This window comes from Gobio gobio (genome assembly GCF_949357685.1).
Source record: "Gobio gobio genome assembly, chromosome: 20".
Classification (NCBI taxonomy): domain Eukaryota; kingdom Metazoa; phylum Chordata; class Actinopteri; order Cypriniformes; family Gobionidae; genus Gobio; species Gobio gobio.
Window position 1 is genome coordinate 42,107,600 of NC_137113.1, and position 16,526 is coordinate 42,124,125.

At 39.0% G+C, this 16,526-nt stretch overlaps 1 protein-coding gene across 2 annotated transcripts in view; it reads right to left on the reverse strand.

The window, feature by feature from the left end:
* kansl1a (KAT8 regulatory NSL complex subunit 1a) overlaps window positions 1-13,825 on the reverse strand; it is a 37,336-nt gene extending 23,511 nt beyond the window's left edge. Inside the window, exons 1-2 of one of the 2 annotated variants that reach the window (XM_079845691.1) lie at window positions 13,340-13,825; window positions 5,201-6,590 (exon numbers count right to left, since the gene is read on the reverse strand). In XM_079845691.1, the coding sequence (XP_079701817.1) occupies window positions 5,201-6,543 (1,343 nt within the window). In that variant the 5' untranslated portion in view covers window positions 6,544-6,590; window positions 13,340-13,825. Of the gene's footprint in view, window positions 1-5,200; window positions 6,591-12,910; window positions 13,065-13,339 lie in introns of those variants that run through there. The other variant, XM_079845692.1, reaches the window with a different exon arrangement.
* Between the last annotated feature and the right edge of the window lie 2,701 nt (window positions 13,826-16,526).

Genomic DNA, 16,526 nt, shown 5'->3' on the forward strand with positions numbered 1-16,526 from the left:
CAGCAGAACAGAAAAACGGGAAAATCATAAAAGGCCTGACAACATAAGTGTTTATGATGGTGTATGTCCAAACATCATACCTAGAAATATATCAGATATATATTATAAAAGACTAAACTATTTCCATGAATGTAAACGCAACATGACAGGCACACAGTTTATGCATGAAGGACTAAATCTGGTCCTTCATGATTCAAAAATTCTACCACTAGACCATCAAGAGCTCACACACACTCACAGCGGATCTATGCATTTATTCACTAACATAAAGAATCTCTGGACTACAAAATATTGTGTGATATAGCAGATGTAAGGATGAAACTATCATCCCATTTCTGGACACACACACACTCCTATCGCAGATTTTTTTATTTATTTATTGACCTGAGGGAGGGGTTCTGGCAGACCAATCACAGCGCTTGCGGTCCGCGTAGAATTGACGCGTTGTTACATTTTTGGAGAGGTGCACGTCAGGGTACGTCGTAGGCTACGCGCACAACACACAGCCTACGGTGTAGCTACGGCGTACACTCAACGCAGAAGTATAAATTGGCCTGTACGGGTCCGATTTTGTAAATCCGTACCCACAGTGCTTAAAACCGCATCCGACCCGTTTTCCGACAGCAGCACTAATTAAAATCCGCACCTGACCCAACCCGATTAAAATAGAACCGACACCCGACCCGCCTGACTGATATGGATTTGAAATTATTTTATCAACTTGAAATACAGGCAAGGCAAATTTTTGTAGATGTGTTCCTAAAAATATGCATACATTTTTTAGGAACACATCTATACAATATACATGCATATATTTTATACATATTCATTTGCACGCATTTGACTGTTTAGACCCGTGTTTCTCCCTTGTCCGACCCGCACCCATATCCGACACAGATAGGATGTTTTTCACCCGTTTCAGCAATATTCGGGGGTAGGGATGCGCGGTATACCGGTACTGGGAAAATAACGGTATGTATTTTATTTCAAACGGAACGATATCAAGATTTTGCTCATTTCGGTATATGCTGCTGTTCTTAAGTTCACCGCTAGGTGGCAGTGCGCTACCCAAACTGACGCGAAACCGGCAAATGTGGCGCCATAGAGGAACAAAATGAATACAGCAGTTGAATCTCACTCAACACGCACAAAAGGAGTTAATAAAGAGAGGATTAGATGTGAAATTTGGAATTACTTTGCTTATAAAACTGCTGAAGAACCATCAAACCTTGCCAAGCATCTGCCACTTGCCTATCCTGTCTTGTACAAGACATTAAGAGATCGACCGGTGAGTGCATATATCAAACGATCTAATTTAGACATTTATTTTCTTTAAACACTGATGAACGCACATACATAAGATTGTATCGTTTTAATATAATGAATTCTCCAGCGTTCGTTTCAACCAATGACATTTAGATTTCATAATATTTGCACGCATACTATTGCACTATGTTCGTGTAAGACATAACCAACTGTGTTTACGTTATGTGACTGCTCACTAAAGATGGACATTTTTGACATAAGTTTGTGTGTATTTGACTAAGGAAAAACAACTTAATTTGGAATGCGCAACGCTCTTTAGGCTTGTGTGTTTGTTGTTGGTATGAGCGCAAAGAAAACTCTCTCTTAGCTCCCATCCCATGTATTAGGGAATGCTATAACATCGCTCGCATGTTCAAATTGGCGAGGTTTAAAAAGACGTGGGCAGTGATTTCAGTCAGCTGTCCCGAAACGAAAGCATAAGTGTTAAATCTGAGCGCGCAGATGCTTTTATAGTGCATGTGTGATGTCTTTTGAAGCTAGAAGCAATTTGCTCATTTTGAGAGCTAGAGAAGGGTGTATTGCTGAAATTACTTTGCACAAGAAAGTTTCCAAATGACTGATTTGATAATCTTTGTTGATTCATTTAATAATAAATATTTGCGTTAATTTCCCGCTTTATAAACCTCAAACCTGCGAGAGTGAGTAAAATTATGCGCAATACCCGCGCCAAAATTCAGACCCTATATGGTATCGATTTAATATCGGTACTTCGGTATTATATTGTGGTACCGTACCGAAGCCAAAATTGTGGTATCAAGCCATCCCTATTCGGGGGTCACCCGACGGGTACCCGCACCCGTGCAGGATTCTGAATTGGCCTTCAGAGTCTTGATAATCAAACAGTTTAATCACACATTTTTCAAAATATATTTTGTATGTTCCACAGAAGAAATTGTTAATTAAATTGCTGCTTATGGAGGGGGTCAGAGAGCTCTCAGATTTCATCAAAAATATCTGTATTTGTGTTCTGAAGAGGAGTTCTCACTGGTTTGGAACGACAAGTGAGTAAATGATGACCATTTTTTCATCTTTGGGTGAACTATCCCTTTAAATCATAATGACCCCAAACTTTATGCAAAATATGCAAAAATTGTATTTCTTTCTTTTTGAATTTGAAGTGAAACATGACCTGGGTATGTCTTTGTGAGATTCGCCCACACTATCATCATCATAATCATCCACCAATAAAAGCTCCACAATCTCTCAACATTTTTTTCAATAAATGGAAGATTTTTTTAAAAGAGAAAGACTTCTCTGTAGAGCACTAAACAGCAGTCACTCCAGCTCTCAGTGGATTAAAGTGGTCTTTAATTGCAGTAAAATTAAATCGTCCATTTGCATAGCAGCTGCGTTCCATTAAAAGCTTCCAATAATAAGTGTGGGTTTTTGGGATCAATGTCCTTGGATGCACAAAGTTTAAATTCATCTCGATTTAACTGCAGTCAGAGGTCGACAAGAAGCCGTTCCTCATGCTCCAGTTTCCCAACCGTCACACTGGGATGTCATAAGCATGTGCCCAGAAAGATTAGTCAGAGAACGTTGCTTGCAAATGATGAAACGGCACTGAAAATCAACAACCATGAACACACACACACTTATGTAGAGCAGGATCGGCCAGCAAACACACACCAGGAACAGATTCAGGCATATGCGATCGTGCTGTTTAGTCAAACTGGGGCATTCAGTGAGCTCAAATTTGACATCCAAAATCTGCATTCACGGATGCCTGGTTATTTAGGTCAAAGGTGCAAAGCTAGCTCAGCAAGCTGCTAAACGGCTCCTCTTAAAACAGCTCCCATTAATAAAACAACCTAAAAACCTAACATCGCTTTCTATGTTATTCCCTAAATATATTAAATCAGATCAAATATGGTCAAAATGAATCTAAATGCTCACTGGGCTGATCTGCAACAGAATTTGAGTACCAGAATATTTGAATATATATATATAGGTCAGAAATGTGTAAGAAATGTGTGTTTCTGTTAGGCAGAGCTCACAATGCCTAAACTGTTATTGTGTGCTGTGTATATGCGTAAGAAAACAGGAAATTACACATGAAAGTGAAACAGCTAGAAAAACAGTTTTTTTATTCATCACCTGTGGTTTACTTTGATTTTAATATTAACCAAAACATCAGGGCTCTCTGTTTCACCCTCTCTATTTTCACCTACAATGAATCAGACTCTCCCTCAGGGGCCGAGCAGGAAATTTAACCTTGCTTAAGTTTTAAGTCCTCAGCTGAGGAGGACAGCCGAAACAACTCCAGACTAGACTCGGTTATGACAAGATCTATGATCTCACTGTACAAACAAGGTCGGAGTGGAAATTAACAGTGACTCTCTACAAGGTTCAGGGCATGAACACACAGGCCTAGAGTCACAAACATGCCCCCACACTCCTTTGGGACTCCTGTGAACAGCACATGTAATGTGTCTGCTCATCATAGCAATGGTTTGATGAGACTAACTTAAAAGGTGCGTCACATTTATGCACTGTTCTATGCCGTTTTGTATATGAATAGTGTGACTAGTTCACTGAAAATTACAAAAAGAAAAAGTATTAGATGTTGCACTTAATTAACCGGAAAGAAAATAACATGTGGAATGTTGGACACTTTATGAAGTCAATCATCGCAGCTGTTCTTATGTGGCGTAGGGGCCAAAATAACCGTATAAAATTCATACACTAGACACTAAAGTACACAGTACATAGTGCACAGTACGTCACTTGTGACAACAAACAGCCTCGTTCCAATGGAAATTCCAGAAAGAAAAGTGACGTGGATCAGCGAAAAATCCAGAAATGCACAAGAATGTTACAAATTCAATTCCTTAAATACCTAAAAAAAAATCTGTTTCAAACCTGCATGTATGCAGTATGAAAAAAAAAAAGTATTTTACAAGAACTTTTAGTAACACTTTAGTTTAGAGTCTAATCCTCACTATTACCTAGTTGCATGTTAGCATGCATATTACTAGGATACTGGATGTTTATTAGCACTTATAAAGCACATATTAATGCCTTATTCTTAGGGGTGTAATGATACCCTCATGTCACAATTCAATACATATCACAATACTGAATTACTGCGATACTCTATGGTAAAAGATGATCAAAAAAAGCTAAATTTGGTATTGCATTGTGGGTGGATAGGCTTGGGCTTGGTGCTGGTAAACAAATGCACAGGACAATGGTGACAGCAAAATAAAAATACTGAAAATACAGAATTATTTTAGACGAATGTGACTGCACTCTGTCACTGACTAGATATATTTAAGATCATTTAGGCCACTTTTTACTGGTAAAATAAGACATTTGACACTATCAGGAGCCACAAATATTCCCCCATTGCATTTTTACACATTATATCCAACATTATATATAGTAGTTTAATGTAGTACTGACACTAAAACTCTACTAAACTTGAATTTCTTCTCACACAGTAATTTTCATTTTGCGTGAACTATACACAATACATATTGTTGCATTTTTGCATTGTGACACGATATATTGTTACACCCTCACTAATTCTACATCCCTTAATCCTACACTTAACAACTACCTTTATAACTATTAATAAGAAGTAATTAGGAGTTAATTGAGGCAAAAGTCAGTTAATAGTGAGAATTGTACTCTAATCTAAAGTGTGACCAAACTTTTAGGAAGTAGCAGCAGATCTTTTCTTCCGTATTGTGACATACATCTGAGTGCAATGTATTATCGAAAATAAAAAATGTAGGGCGTGGACTTGATGTGTTGATTGGATTTTGACGTGTGGGGGTGAGACGCACAAATGAAGCGTTCACAATAACATTTTTCCATTTCATCCTAACTTTAAAAGTAGGCTCTTTCTGAAAACAGATGTTTGACTTACAGTTTAATATGACACTGGTCCACATCCACCCTGGCAAGCTCCTCCTCCTCGACGTCACTCTCTCCTCCCGAACTGCTCTCTGTGGCATCCGAGTCAAACTGGGTCTCCGTCGCGTGTAAATTTGTGGTGCCGCTGAGATGCAGTCGCTCTAGTTCCGAGGCCACCCTGCCACCCTTCAAAAACCGATTCAAATTGTGTGCGTGCGTGTCCACAGAAGCACGGGACCCTCTCCATGCTCCTGGCTCCGCCCTACGGCTAGATGTCGGGGTCTGAGTGCGGTCCAGAAAACCAGAGAGTTGCTGTTTGAAATGCCGTTCCACCTGCTTGGCCTGCACCACCTGCAGCCGCTTGCGGAGACGCAGCAGGCGGCTTTCGATGTCCGTTTGCCTGTGTTGGCTCTGTTGAACCCGATCCCTGAGCAGAGCCTCCAGGTTGGGTGTCGGTAGGGTTGAGTCGTCATGGACTGGGGAAGAGCTAAGGGATGAGGGACAGTTTTCAAGGCCAACAATATTGTTACTGTTTGTTTCGACAACCATTCCACCAACGGGACTCTCTGGTTCTGCTTTAACCTCAGACAAAGCAGTGAGCTCCCTATGTGATGACACACCTTGAATGCTTGGTGTCAAATTCTGTTGTGGCTTCACATCGCCGTTCTGTCCACTGCTTGTAAAGGTACCGACGGACTTTGAGGACACGGACAACAACGCTTCCCCGTTGGTGGAAGGCTGGTTGCTGTCTCCATTCACTGTGGCCACACTGCCTTTCTCCGCCACCGCAGCACTAGGGACGGCCACTTTCTTGGAGAGTCCGTTCACAGGCACCATGGTACTTCCAGCTCCGCCACCGTTGACGAGGCTCTTCAGTTGACCTCCAGTCAGCTCAAGGGCGTGGCGCTTGCGCAGCAGGAAGTCGCTGCCTGCAGCAGCGCTGGGGAATATGGAGCCGCTCAGCAGGCCGTGGCTCTTTAGCACCGACTGCTTGAGGACACCTTGCAGCTTCAGCGACTCCTTGACTTTGATGGACGAGGGCAATGATGTGACATCCGAGCACAAGTAAGGTGCCAGTTTGCCCAGAGATGGGGCTTTCGACAGGGGGTCCTGCTCCTGACACTTGACGTTGTGGTAATGGGTGAAGTTCTGTCCGTCGTCCGAGTTGACGTGACACTTGCCGTTGCTGTGAGCGCCGGCAGAGTCCGAGACCGAGTCGGAGATGAGGATGTTGCTGGCGTTGCTGTTATTCTCGGTGCTGCCGGGGGACAGGGTGGATGAGGGAGAGGCAAGTTTGAAGCGGATGTGGCGGGCTTCGGCTGGGGCGTCAGTCAGAGCGGGCGCCATCGCAGCCATGCAGCCTGCACCTCCAGACCTTCACTCCAGCCCACCTACACGCCTGGCTACAAAGAAAAAACAAGACATTTAAGAGACTGCTAATATGAATATTTTGAAAATTAACATTTAACTAACACTTTACTTAAAGCCTTTAAATAAAATGAATTATAAAATGCCTTTCAATGCAATAATTATGCAACTTATAGTGCATTGATGGTTGCCCAGAACCGGTGATTTGATAAGAAACGCGCATTTCGATTCCTTTTAACGGTTACTGTGCGCACATTTTATTGTGATTTTTAACCGCTGTGCGCATACACACGCGCGCGTTTTCTTGTCACAGACCGGCTATATGAACGGATAATGAACTGAGTTCTCTTCCTTGTCTTTTTGCACAGCACGCGAATGGACAAATACAAAATGTCAAAAAACACATCCGGTTATGTCGTTGACGGCAGAATATCTTGACGCCGTCTCTATGATAACGTTAATCAAACAACAAAAGACGCGCACTGTTTTCTGTGCTGCAGACACACACACACACACACACACACACGTGAGCACAGAACAGCTTCTCATAGTGAATGAATAGTGCGCGATAATGAGTTCTTCCTCGTCTTTTTGCACAGCACGCGAATGGACAAATACACACAAAAATGTCAAAATACTCTCGTAAACACAGTCAGTTATGTCGTTGACGGCAGATTTTCTTGATGTCATCTCTATGATATCTTAACTATATTCGTAATGTATACTATAGCCTATTTTTTTATCAATAAAGTGCAGTTTTATTTTACATTTGCTTACAGTTTCTGTACCTACCCGAAAATGTTTATTTCAATCATGTTTGTTCAATTGTATTTATTTGTGCAATTGCTAATTTGTTCTTTGTAAATTATTGAGTGTTTACTTGTCTTTAATAATGCTTGAAATGTATATTAGGCTTTTTTTGTTGTTGCTAGGGTAGGCTATTTTTAAACCATAGGCAAAAGTTGCTAGCCTGTTGATTTTTGTTCATGGTATTCAGTTACAATGAAATGTTTTGCAATAATAGCCTAATTATAAATATGCTTTACCTTATTGGAGTCGAAATTAGGAATCGATAAGCAGAATTGGAATCGTTAAAATTCAAACGATACCCAACCCTAATTGACGGCCTCATGAATAACTACAACCACAGTTATAATACATTATAATACTTATCTATTCATTGAACACACCTTTGGAAAGTATGATGAGTTAAAAACATGATAACCAAACAATTTTAGATGTAACAAGATATTGCAGATACATGCATTTTGACTTTGGTTACAATTATCTATCAAAATATACAATATAACATACATAATAAAAACCTTTCAAATGCATTATACACAAAGGGTTACCAAGTTGTGTTTCATCTCTAACCTAACTATTCATTCATCTTTAATAATGGAGACACAAGCTACCGGTATTTAAACAAGCCCACTTAATTTCTAATACATCGCCAGAAAACACTCAAGGCATTGCACTTCTGTAATCTGCATATTTATGACTGGAAAAGGTTATTTAATTAGCGGGTCTTGAATATCCATGTATTCACACGAATTGTGTGAGGACATTATTACTGCAAGTTCTTATCTAAAAGGTTTTCTTACAACAAGGTCCAGAGCCTCAAGGCCTCATTTTGTGGAGGCTTTCATGAGCTGAAACCCAACGTCAACCTCTGGACGATATTCCTCCTCCAAAATTCAAGCCAAAGAGATTGTTTTCCGCCGTTCCTAACCCAACTATTCATTAACCTTTAATAATAACCTGCAGGAAAGACGAGCCATTTAGTCCACTTAATGTCTAACACTTCTAAAAAACGCCTTAAAATAGTTTGCAACCCACTGCAGCTCTGTAATCTACCTCTTTATGCTTGAAACAATATATTTAATGGATATGGCATTATATCCATTAAATATACTGGATATACCCCTCCACCCCCACCTCCCCCAGGTTTTCTTACAACAGGGCTCATTTTAAGCCTCAAATTTCAGAGGCATTCATGAGGAAAATAGCTGAAACACAACTGAAGTCTCTGTCCAATAGTCCCAACAAGATTAGTTTTTTGAGATAGGGAAATAGTTTTTGGAGGGAAACACCTTGGAACAACATGCACTGTTGAACCATTCAAAATTCGACCAGGAAATTACATTAAAAAAGTAATTGGGTCAATGGTGATGCCATATTGATTTGGATCATTTTAGTCTCAGCTAAATAAAAAATAAATACAGGCCAGAAGATAACTAGAGATAACTGAGTGGATGAACACAAACAGGAATCGGTTTTATCAGCACTTCTAGAACATGAATTTATTTGCTCTGGTGCTCTTCACCTTAATAAACTCATTGACCTCAACTGAGAGGGGACCATTATCATAGTCTTTAGTAGGGAAAGACCTACTCTATTCAAGCTTATGTAAGAGCAAGCATACTCATTGTCCCCTCCTCCTCCTCAGCAGACCATCTGTGTCAACGGAATTAGGGATATGCCTTTAGGCCTCAACAGATAAGAGACTATCTCTTCATGAGTACATGTAGAAGGTTCTGCTCATGAATTACTGACTTACAAATACCATAACTCAACATTAGCATTAGAGCATTGTACTGCTATGTTGCATCATAATTACATTAATAGCCTTTACATTACTAAAGGAAGTATACTGACACGAAGTATGGTATTTCATTTTACTAATGATATTAACTGGCAGCAGTCTCACATGAGAATCACACTCAAGGTTTTTAAGTTAAAATGGCTTTTATTCGACCCAATACTACCAGTGGTGATAAATGATATCTGTTTACTAACTGCTGCAGCTTTACACAAAAGCGGTTTATTTTCATTTGTCTCTGCATAAGGTATTTATGCTTTGTAAGCAGAAGCTGATATATACATTATTAAAGCCACAATATGTCATTTTTCGCCGCTAGAGGTCGCTTATTCGAAACAAAGGCGTAGCTTGATGGCGCCTGGATTTCGTGGAGCTTTTATTATGGCGCAGACGAGCGCTTTCGCGTCTTCCGCTTAAGCGTATGTGGGGTAACGCAGCGCTGTTTTATCATATTAGATACATTTGAGTGTGTTGAAAATTATGTTATAATGCAACTGTGTGCGTTCGCTCAGTGGCTGCTATGAGACACTTGTTCACACTGCAATGAGCTAGATCGATATTAGGCATGGTAAAACATGGTACTTGCGGTAAATCAAAGAAAAAGAGATTTAAAGTCGGCATGAAACGGAAGTTGAGATCGTCTTTTTCTCCTTATTGTGACGTATATCCGAGTGAAACGGCTTTTGAAATTAGAAAAAATGTAGGGCGAGGCTTGATTTCGTCCTTCGGGAATTGATTGGATCGTTGGAAGTGGGGCGTTGCTAACAAAATGGAGGCAGATTTGAAGTTTGCATTCAGTTGTGGAGAAAAAAAAAAAATCGATCTATCTTTTAAATACATGTATTTTCTCTCTAAATCTTTTCTACATAATGTTACTGAGCATATTTCCTCACTTTTCGCTGGTTTATGCTCCAGATTTTACTTATTTTAAGCCTTTTATGGCTTTATTTCTGTAAAGCTTTTTTCTCAGCTCTCCCTTATAAGGGGGCGCGCCGTAAGCACATTCACACGCTGCATTCCTCAGTGCGAGTCGTCACGATAAGCTGTTCGTCCGACTATATTGAGTAATTTTTACATAAAAAAAAAGTTTTTATTTCTCATATATTTCTCTCTTTTTGCATCAAGTCCTTCTCGAAGAAGGTATTGTGTATACCGAGAAAAATGCACCTAACCACGATCAGTGACATGTTTCTGAGAGGAGGTGCAGAAACGAGACGGGGCGATAACCCCGCCCTCGCGCCATAGCACATGACCGGGAGAGAAGAGAGGTCGTTTCGATGGGGGAGGGAAAGTAAACATATTTGATTAAAGATTATACGGGTAAATTAATTAAAAAAAAATAATGAAGTGCACAGATAAATCAGTTATAGTAAACACTACAATATTAATATAAATATACGAATTGTAAAATTTGATTTCATGCCGCCTTTAAACGATAAGACTATCTGTGTTGAGCTATATAACAATGATTAGTTATCGGTCGATTAAAGGGTTAGTTCACTCAAAAATGAAAATTCTGTCATTAATTACTTACCCTCATGTCATTTGACACCCGTAAGACCTCCGTTCATCTTCGGAGCACAAATTAAGCTATTTTAGTTTAAATCCGATGGCTCAGAAAGGCCTCCATTGGCACAATGCACTGTACACTCTCAAGACCCTTAAAAGGTACTAATTGTTACAAAGTCCATCTCACTACAGTGGTTCTACAATAACTTTATGAAGCGACGAGAATAGTTTTTGTGCGCAAAAAAAACAACTAAATAACGACTTATATAGTGATGACCGATTTCAAAACAATGCATCATGAAGCTTCGAAGCGTAATGAATCAGCGAGTCAAATCATGATTCGGATCGCGTGTCAAACCATAGATATACGTAATAAAGGCAAGATGTCTTACGGCGGAGTCTCTAACGTCATCACCGGCGGCCATCTTGTCACAGGCAGGGCTCTGTGGTACCTGATGTAAGGCGAGTGATCTGCATGAACACAAATACTCTTATCTCACTGAAATCTTGACGGATTTACAAATGGTTTGGTTTCTTACAAACGTTATTAACGTGGCTATAATTATGGATGCTTGAACAAATTATGAATAATTTTTCATAAGTATGCAGTGTCATAACTACATCTCTGACGTTTATACCAAACCAAACAGTTTGAAAATCGGTAGAAAATTGAGCAAGTTATGGTTATTAAAAAAGTGCAAGCACCATGAAAACAATGTTACGAGTGAGCGAGCTGACTGTGACAAGATGGTCGCCAGGTGCGGACGTCGACCTCCATTGGCCAGCAGCGCGGACGAGACATCTAGCCTTTATTATGTAGCTATATCTACGTGACAAACCACCAAACTGCTGAAATCACGTGACAATGGCAATTCAAACCGCTGAATCGACTCACTGATTCATAACGCTTCGAAGCTTCATGATGCATTGTTTTGAAATCGGTCATCACTATATAAGTCGTTATATTGGGGGGTTTTTTGCGCACAAAAACTATTCTCGTCGCTTCATAAAGTTATTGTAGAACCACTGTAGTGAGATGGACTTTGTAACGACGTCTTTAGTACCTTTAATGGGTCTTGAGAGAGTACAGTGCATTGTGCCAATGAAGGCCTTTCCGAGCCATCGGATTTCAACTAAAATATCTTCATTTGTGTTCCGAAGATGAACGAGATCTTACGGGTGTCGAACGACATGAGGGTACGTAATTAATGACAGAATTTTCATTTTTGGGTGAACTAGCCCTTTAATGTATCCAAACAGTTGCTCACCTGTCTAATAAAACACATAATATATTAAAGCGTCTTTGGTGTTTCCATGATTTCTACAAAATAAAAACAGAAGTCGAGGGTAACGCGGGTAAGATGTCATTGACAGATGACCCACAGACACGGCCCATGTCCTGGTTAAAATTGCTTTTTTCACTGGATTTAAACATTCTTGGAAACATTTGGGATAATGTAAGTACACAACTCAACAAAATAACACTGTTCTAGTGGGTTTTGGATATTTGAAACCGAAAATCTTACATATTGCCCCTTTAATAAAGCTAATATTATTAGTAAAACGGTGAAATGCATGACATCGCATGAAATGGGCTGGTCATGTGATGTCAACATGGTGGTGCCCATGAGGGGGCGACCCCGCGCCATGTAGAATAAAAACAGCTTTTTCTAGAACACTGTTTTAATATTTCTCAAAAGTGAACTTAAGTCGTTTTTAATAAGCAACAGATTACCGAGAGCACCTATAAACATTAAAATAAAATTATTAAATTATTATCCGAGAGTTCTCGAGTTTGAAGATCCTAACTAGGTTAATATGTCAAAGTAGTAAACATGACAAATCCGGTTACGGTTTAACAAAGAAGGGGCGACGCGAGCGTAACGTAAAGAACCCACGTTTCTGTCTTCGCGCTAGTAATTTCAAATAAAATCAAATAAATGCGCGATTTTCAACAAGCGAGCTCCTCCAAAATATAAAACAGGAAATACAAGAACACGCCAACAATAAGGAACGTGTGTTAAATTAAAGTTAAATTCGTTCATAAAAGCTCACACACGAATGCCTGTCGAGCTCGCACAACCAAAACACACAAGTCTTAATTTCCAGACCACATAAACATTCATACCACACTTCCGTGCTTAAACGAAGGAGCATTTCAGCTCAGACTCTAGACGCAGATGCCCATAAAATACATTGTATATGGGCTAAAATTGATTTGAAAGCATTCAGGTAACGTACCGTACAGTAAGCAGGAGCATTAAACATATGCTCTCAAATGTCCTTGATTGCGTTATGCAAGTCATTTTAACCACCAATTTGAACGAGAACCGGTTTCAAAATGATAAGTTGAGTACAGATAAACGAGGCCGCGTGTTGTAGCATCAAAAAAGGGGAGGATAACTAACATGGGAAATAAATAATACAAAAGAACACGTATGAGTTTATTGCATGACAAAGTACTAGATAGTAATCTGTTTTAGAAAGGCACGAGAAGCTACCACACAAGCCCCATTAATAAAACCGTACATCATATTCTTGCAAATACAACAGTTCATGGTGTAAAATGAGCTAAGTTGGAAGCTAAGATATGTTTGCAGGATTAGGTTTATGTAACATAAGTGCTGCTGCTCGAGATCGTCCACTAACAAAGAAAAAGGAGGAACCTACCACGTGACGGGCGCGCGATCCGAGGGAATTTCGGCAACTATTCCACCGACCTTTGGCTTTAATAGCACAATAATGTCACCAAAGCACCAAATAAGCCGTTTGGTCAGGCAACCCCGCCGCCTTTGCCATATCCGTGTCCGCTTCGCGAAAAACAACCCGGTTTCAGGACCCCTTTTCGCTATCGGCTCCGGAATCACGAAATGGGCGACACTAGACAACACCTTGCTGCTGCTGTCCCCTTCAGTGGATTATGGATAGCAAATATATATATTTTTTGGTATATTATGAAGCGATTGTTTGCTCAGATACGAGTTCTTTTCATATACGCCTTTATTTACAGATTGTAGGTGTCACAGACCACCGGTTTCGAGATCATTTTCTCATCGTTGGAGGGAGAAACGCACGAAAGATGGCGCCTCGTTCGTCTCCCTTGGATTTGAGCCTGACAAATACAGATGCAGAGCGTGTAGAGAGAAGCCTGTAGGCGGGAGACATTCTCACGCCCGCCGCTAGAGTGAACGCAGAGGCGCAGGTCAGCGACTGACCACTAGAGGGGGACTGTGAAATGTGGCATTTAGGAAAAACGTGGGGTATAAATGCAGTTTCTATGTATTTGTTATGAACAAACAGCTTAAAGCCTCTATACATAGTTACGTTGTTAGCTATTGCTTAATGACAAATGCATCTAATACTTGTCTACATTAATAATATAATTAAATTTGATATTATTGTCCCAAATTTCCATCACAAAACAATGGTTGGATGTATGTTTAGACGGTGGTTAGGCCCAGTGTTGGGTGTAATGCATTACTAAGTCATTTAGTTACTGTAATTTAATTACTTTTCCATTGAACTGCATTAAATATAGACTGTAGAACAATTCTATATAAAACAATAGTGGATTAACATCGGAATTGAACCTCTATTTATTGCATTTAGGAAAAACGTGGTATAAATGCAGTTTCTATGTATTTGTTATGAACAAACAGCTTAAAGCCTATATACATAGTTACGTTGTTAGCTATTGCTTAATGACAAATGCATCTAATACTTGTCTACATTAATAATATAATCAAATTTGATATTATTGTCCCAAATTTCCATCACAAAACAATATTGGATTTATGTTTAGATGGTGGTTAGGCCCAGTGTTGGGTGTAATGGATTGCTAAGTCATTTAGTTACTGTAATTAAATTTTACAGGGATTACTCTTAATTTTTTCTAGAATTTAATTCGCCTACTCCGATGTAACTTTATTAAATATAGAACAATTCTATATAAAATTAACATCTATTTATTGCATTTAGGAAAAGCGTGGTATAAAAATGCAGTTCCTATGTATTTGTTAGGAAAAACAGCCTAAAAACACTCAAAAATTATACATAGTTACACATTTAGCTATAGCTTGATAGCATTAAATTTCGATATGATTATCCCATATTTGAGACACAAAGCAATGGTTGGAGTTTTTACAGTAAAGGATGTTAAATGTTGGTGATTTTTTAAAAAAAAAAATTTAAACCTAAAAAGACGTATAACCCACATTCAGGGTATATTTAGACAGTGGTTAGGCCCAGTGTTGGGTGTAATGCATTAGTTACTGTAATTGTATTACTTTTCCCTTGAACAAAGTATAAGTATGGGATTACTCTTAATTTTTCAGCTCAGACTCTAGACTTACATCTTCATAAAATACATTGTATATGGGCTAAAATAGATTTTAATGCATTTCTGGATCTCTCAAGCACTGTACAGTAAGCAGGAGCATTAAAGATATGCTCTCAAACGGCCTTGATTACGTTATGCAAGTCATTTTAACCACCAATTTGAACGAGAACCAGCTTCAAAAAAGGGAGGATATATGCGTCACTATGTTTAGACAGTGGTTAGGCCCAGTGTTGGGTGTAATGCATTACTAAGTAATTTAGTTACTGTAATTTAATTACTTTTCTCTTGAAAAAGTAAAGTAAGGGGTTACTCTTAATTTTTCTGTAATTTAATACAGTTACTTCTGATGTAACTGCATTAAAAACTGTACTGTAGAACAACTCTATATAAAACAATAGAGGATTTAAGGTCGACATTTAACCTCTATGTTTTTAATGTAACCGTCTGCCTTTAAATACTTTGGTCAGTTTAAGAATAATTTAGACAGTTTTATATCATTTATTTGAAAGAATTAAAAGAGCAGTTTCCTTGTATTGTTTACCGGGTCAAGATTGATATGGGATTCAGAAAGTAATTAGTAGCTAATAAGTAATTCAATACTTTTTAGAGTAATTTCTAGCCTACAGTAATATAATTACACTGTTGATTATGTAATTAGTAGCTAACATTGTGTATTATATTATAGGCTATTATTATATTAAATTAAATTATATTATATTATGCCAATGTCCAGTCGGATAGTGTTTCTATGTCTTTTTAGGCACTTTATTTGATTAATAATAGTAAAATTCATTAGATTAAGTTTATGCGGTCAGGCATCAAGTAGGCCTATGTATCTCTGCAGGCCCGAGATCTCTAAGTGGGAGGGACGAACACCGCAAGTGGGCTGGACTTCGCAAATGGGCGTGGCTTATGCGGAAACCCACAAGCGCTCTGAATGATGGAGACAAAAAACAAAAACACCAATTAAATGTGGTTTTTTCATTGCACATTAAATTAAAAAAAATTTATAGCTTTGTCATTATTGTGATGTCCAGTAGCATTCAATTTCAAAGTTGCGTTTAACATGTTTTGACATACTTTGCCATACTGTGTGACGTTGTATTAACCCCATTAAAACACAAAACGGCAAATGCTCAAGTGTATGGCTAGATTATATTGAAAATTGCTTTTTAAATTTGAACTGTAAACGGCGCTTGTCAGCAGTTTGGAAAGTAGTCAGAACTACAAAATAACGGCATGAAATGACCTTTGATCAACATAAACTGTTGTTTTTGAACATATTAAATTATTTTTTATTATTATTGATGTATTTTCACTCAAAAATCGAAGCATTTGTTGGTTATATCTGAGGCCTTGTTGCTCATTCTCAGTGTGTAGATTGTTCTTGTCCCTGCAGTGTCACTTGTAGAGCGCTGCGCCATCTAGCGTTTGACTGAGGGACGGCGCGCTGCAGTGCGCACTGAGTGTGCTGTTCCAGTTGAGGCTTTCCTGCTACAACCACTAAAGGCACACCCT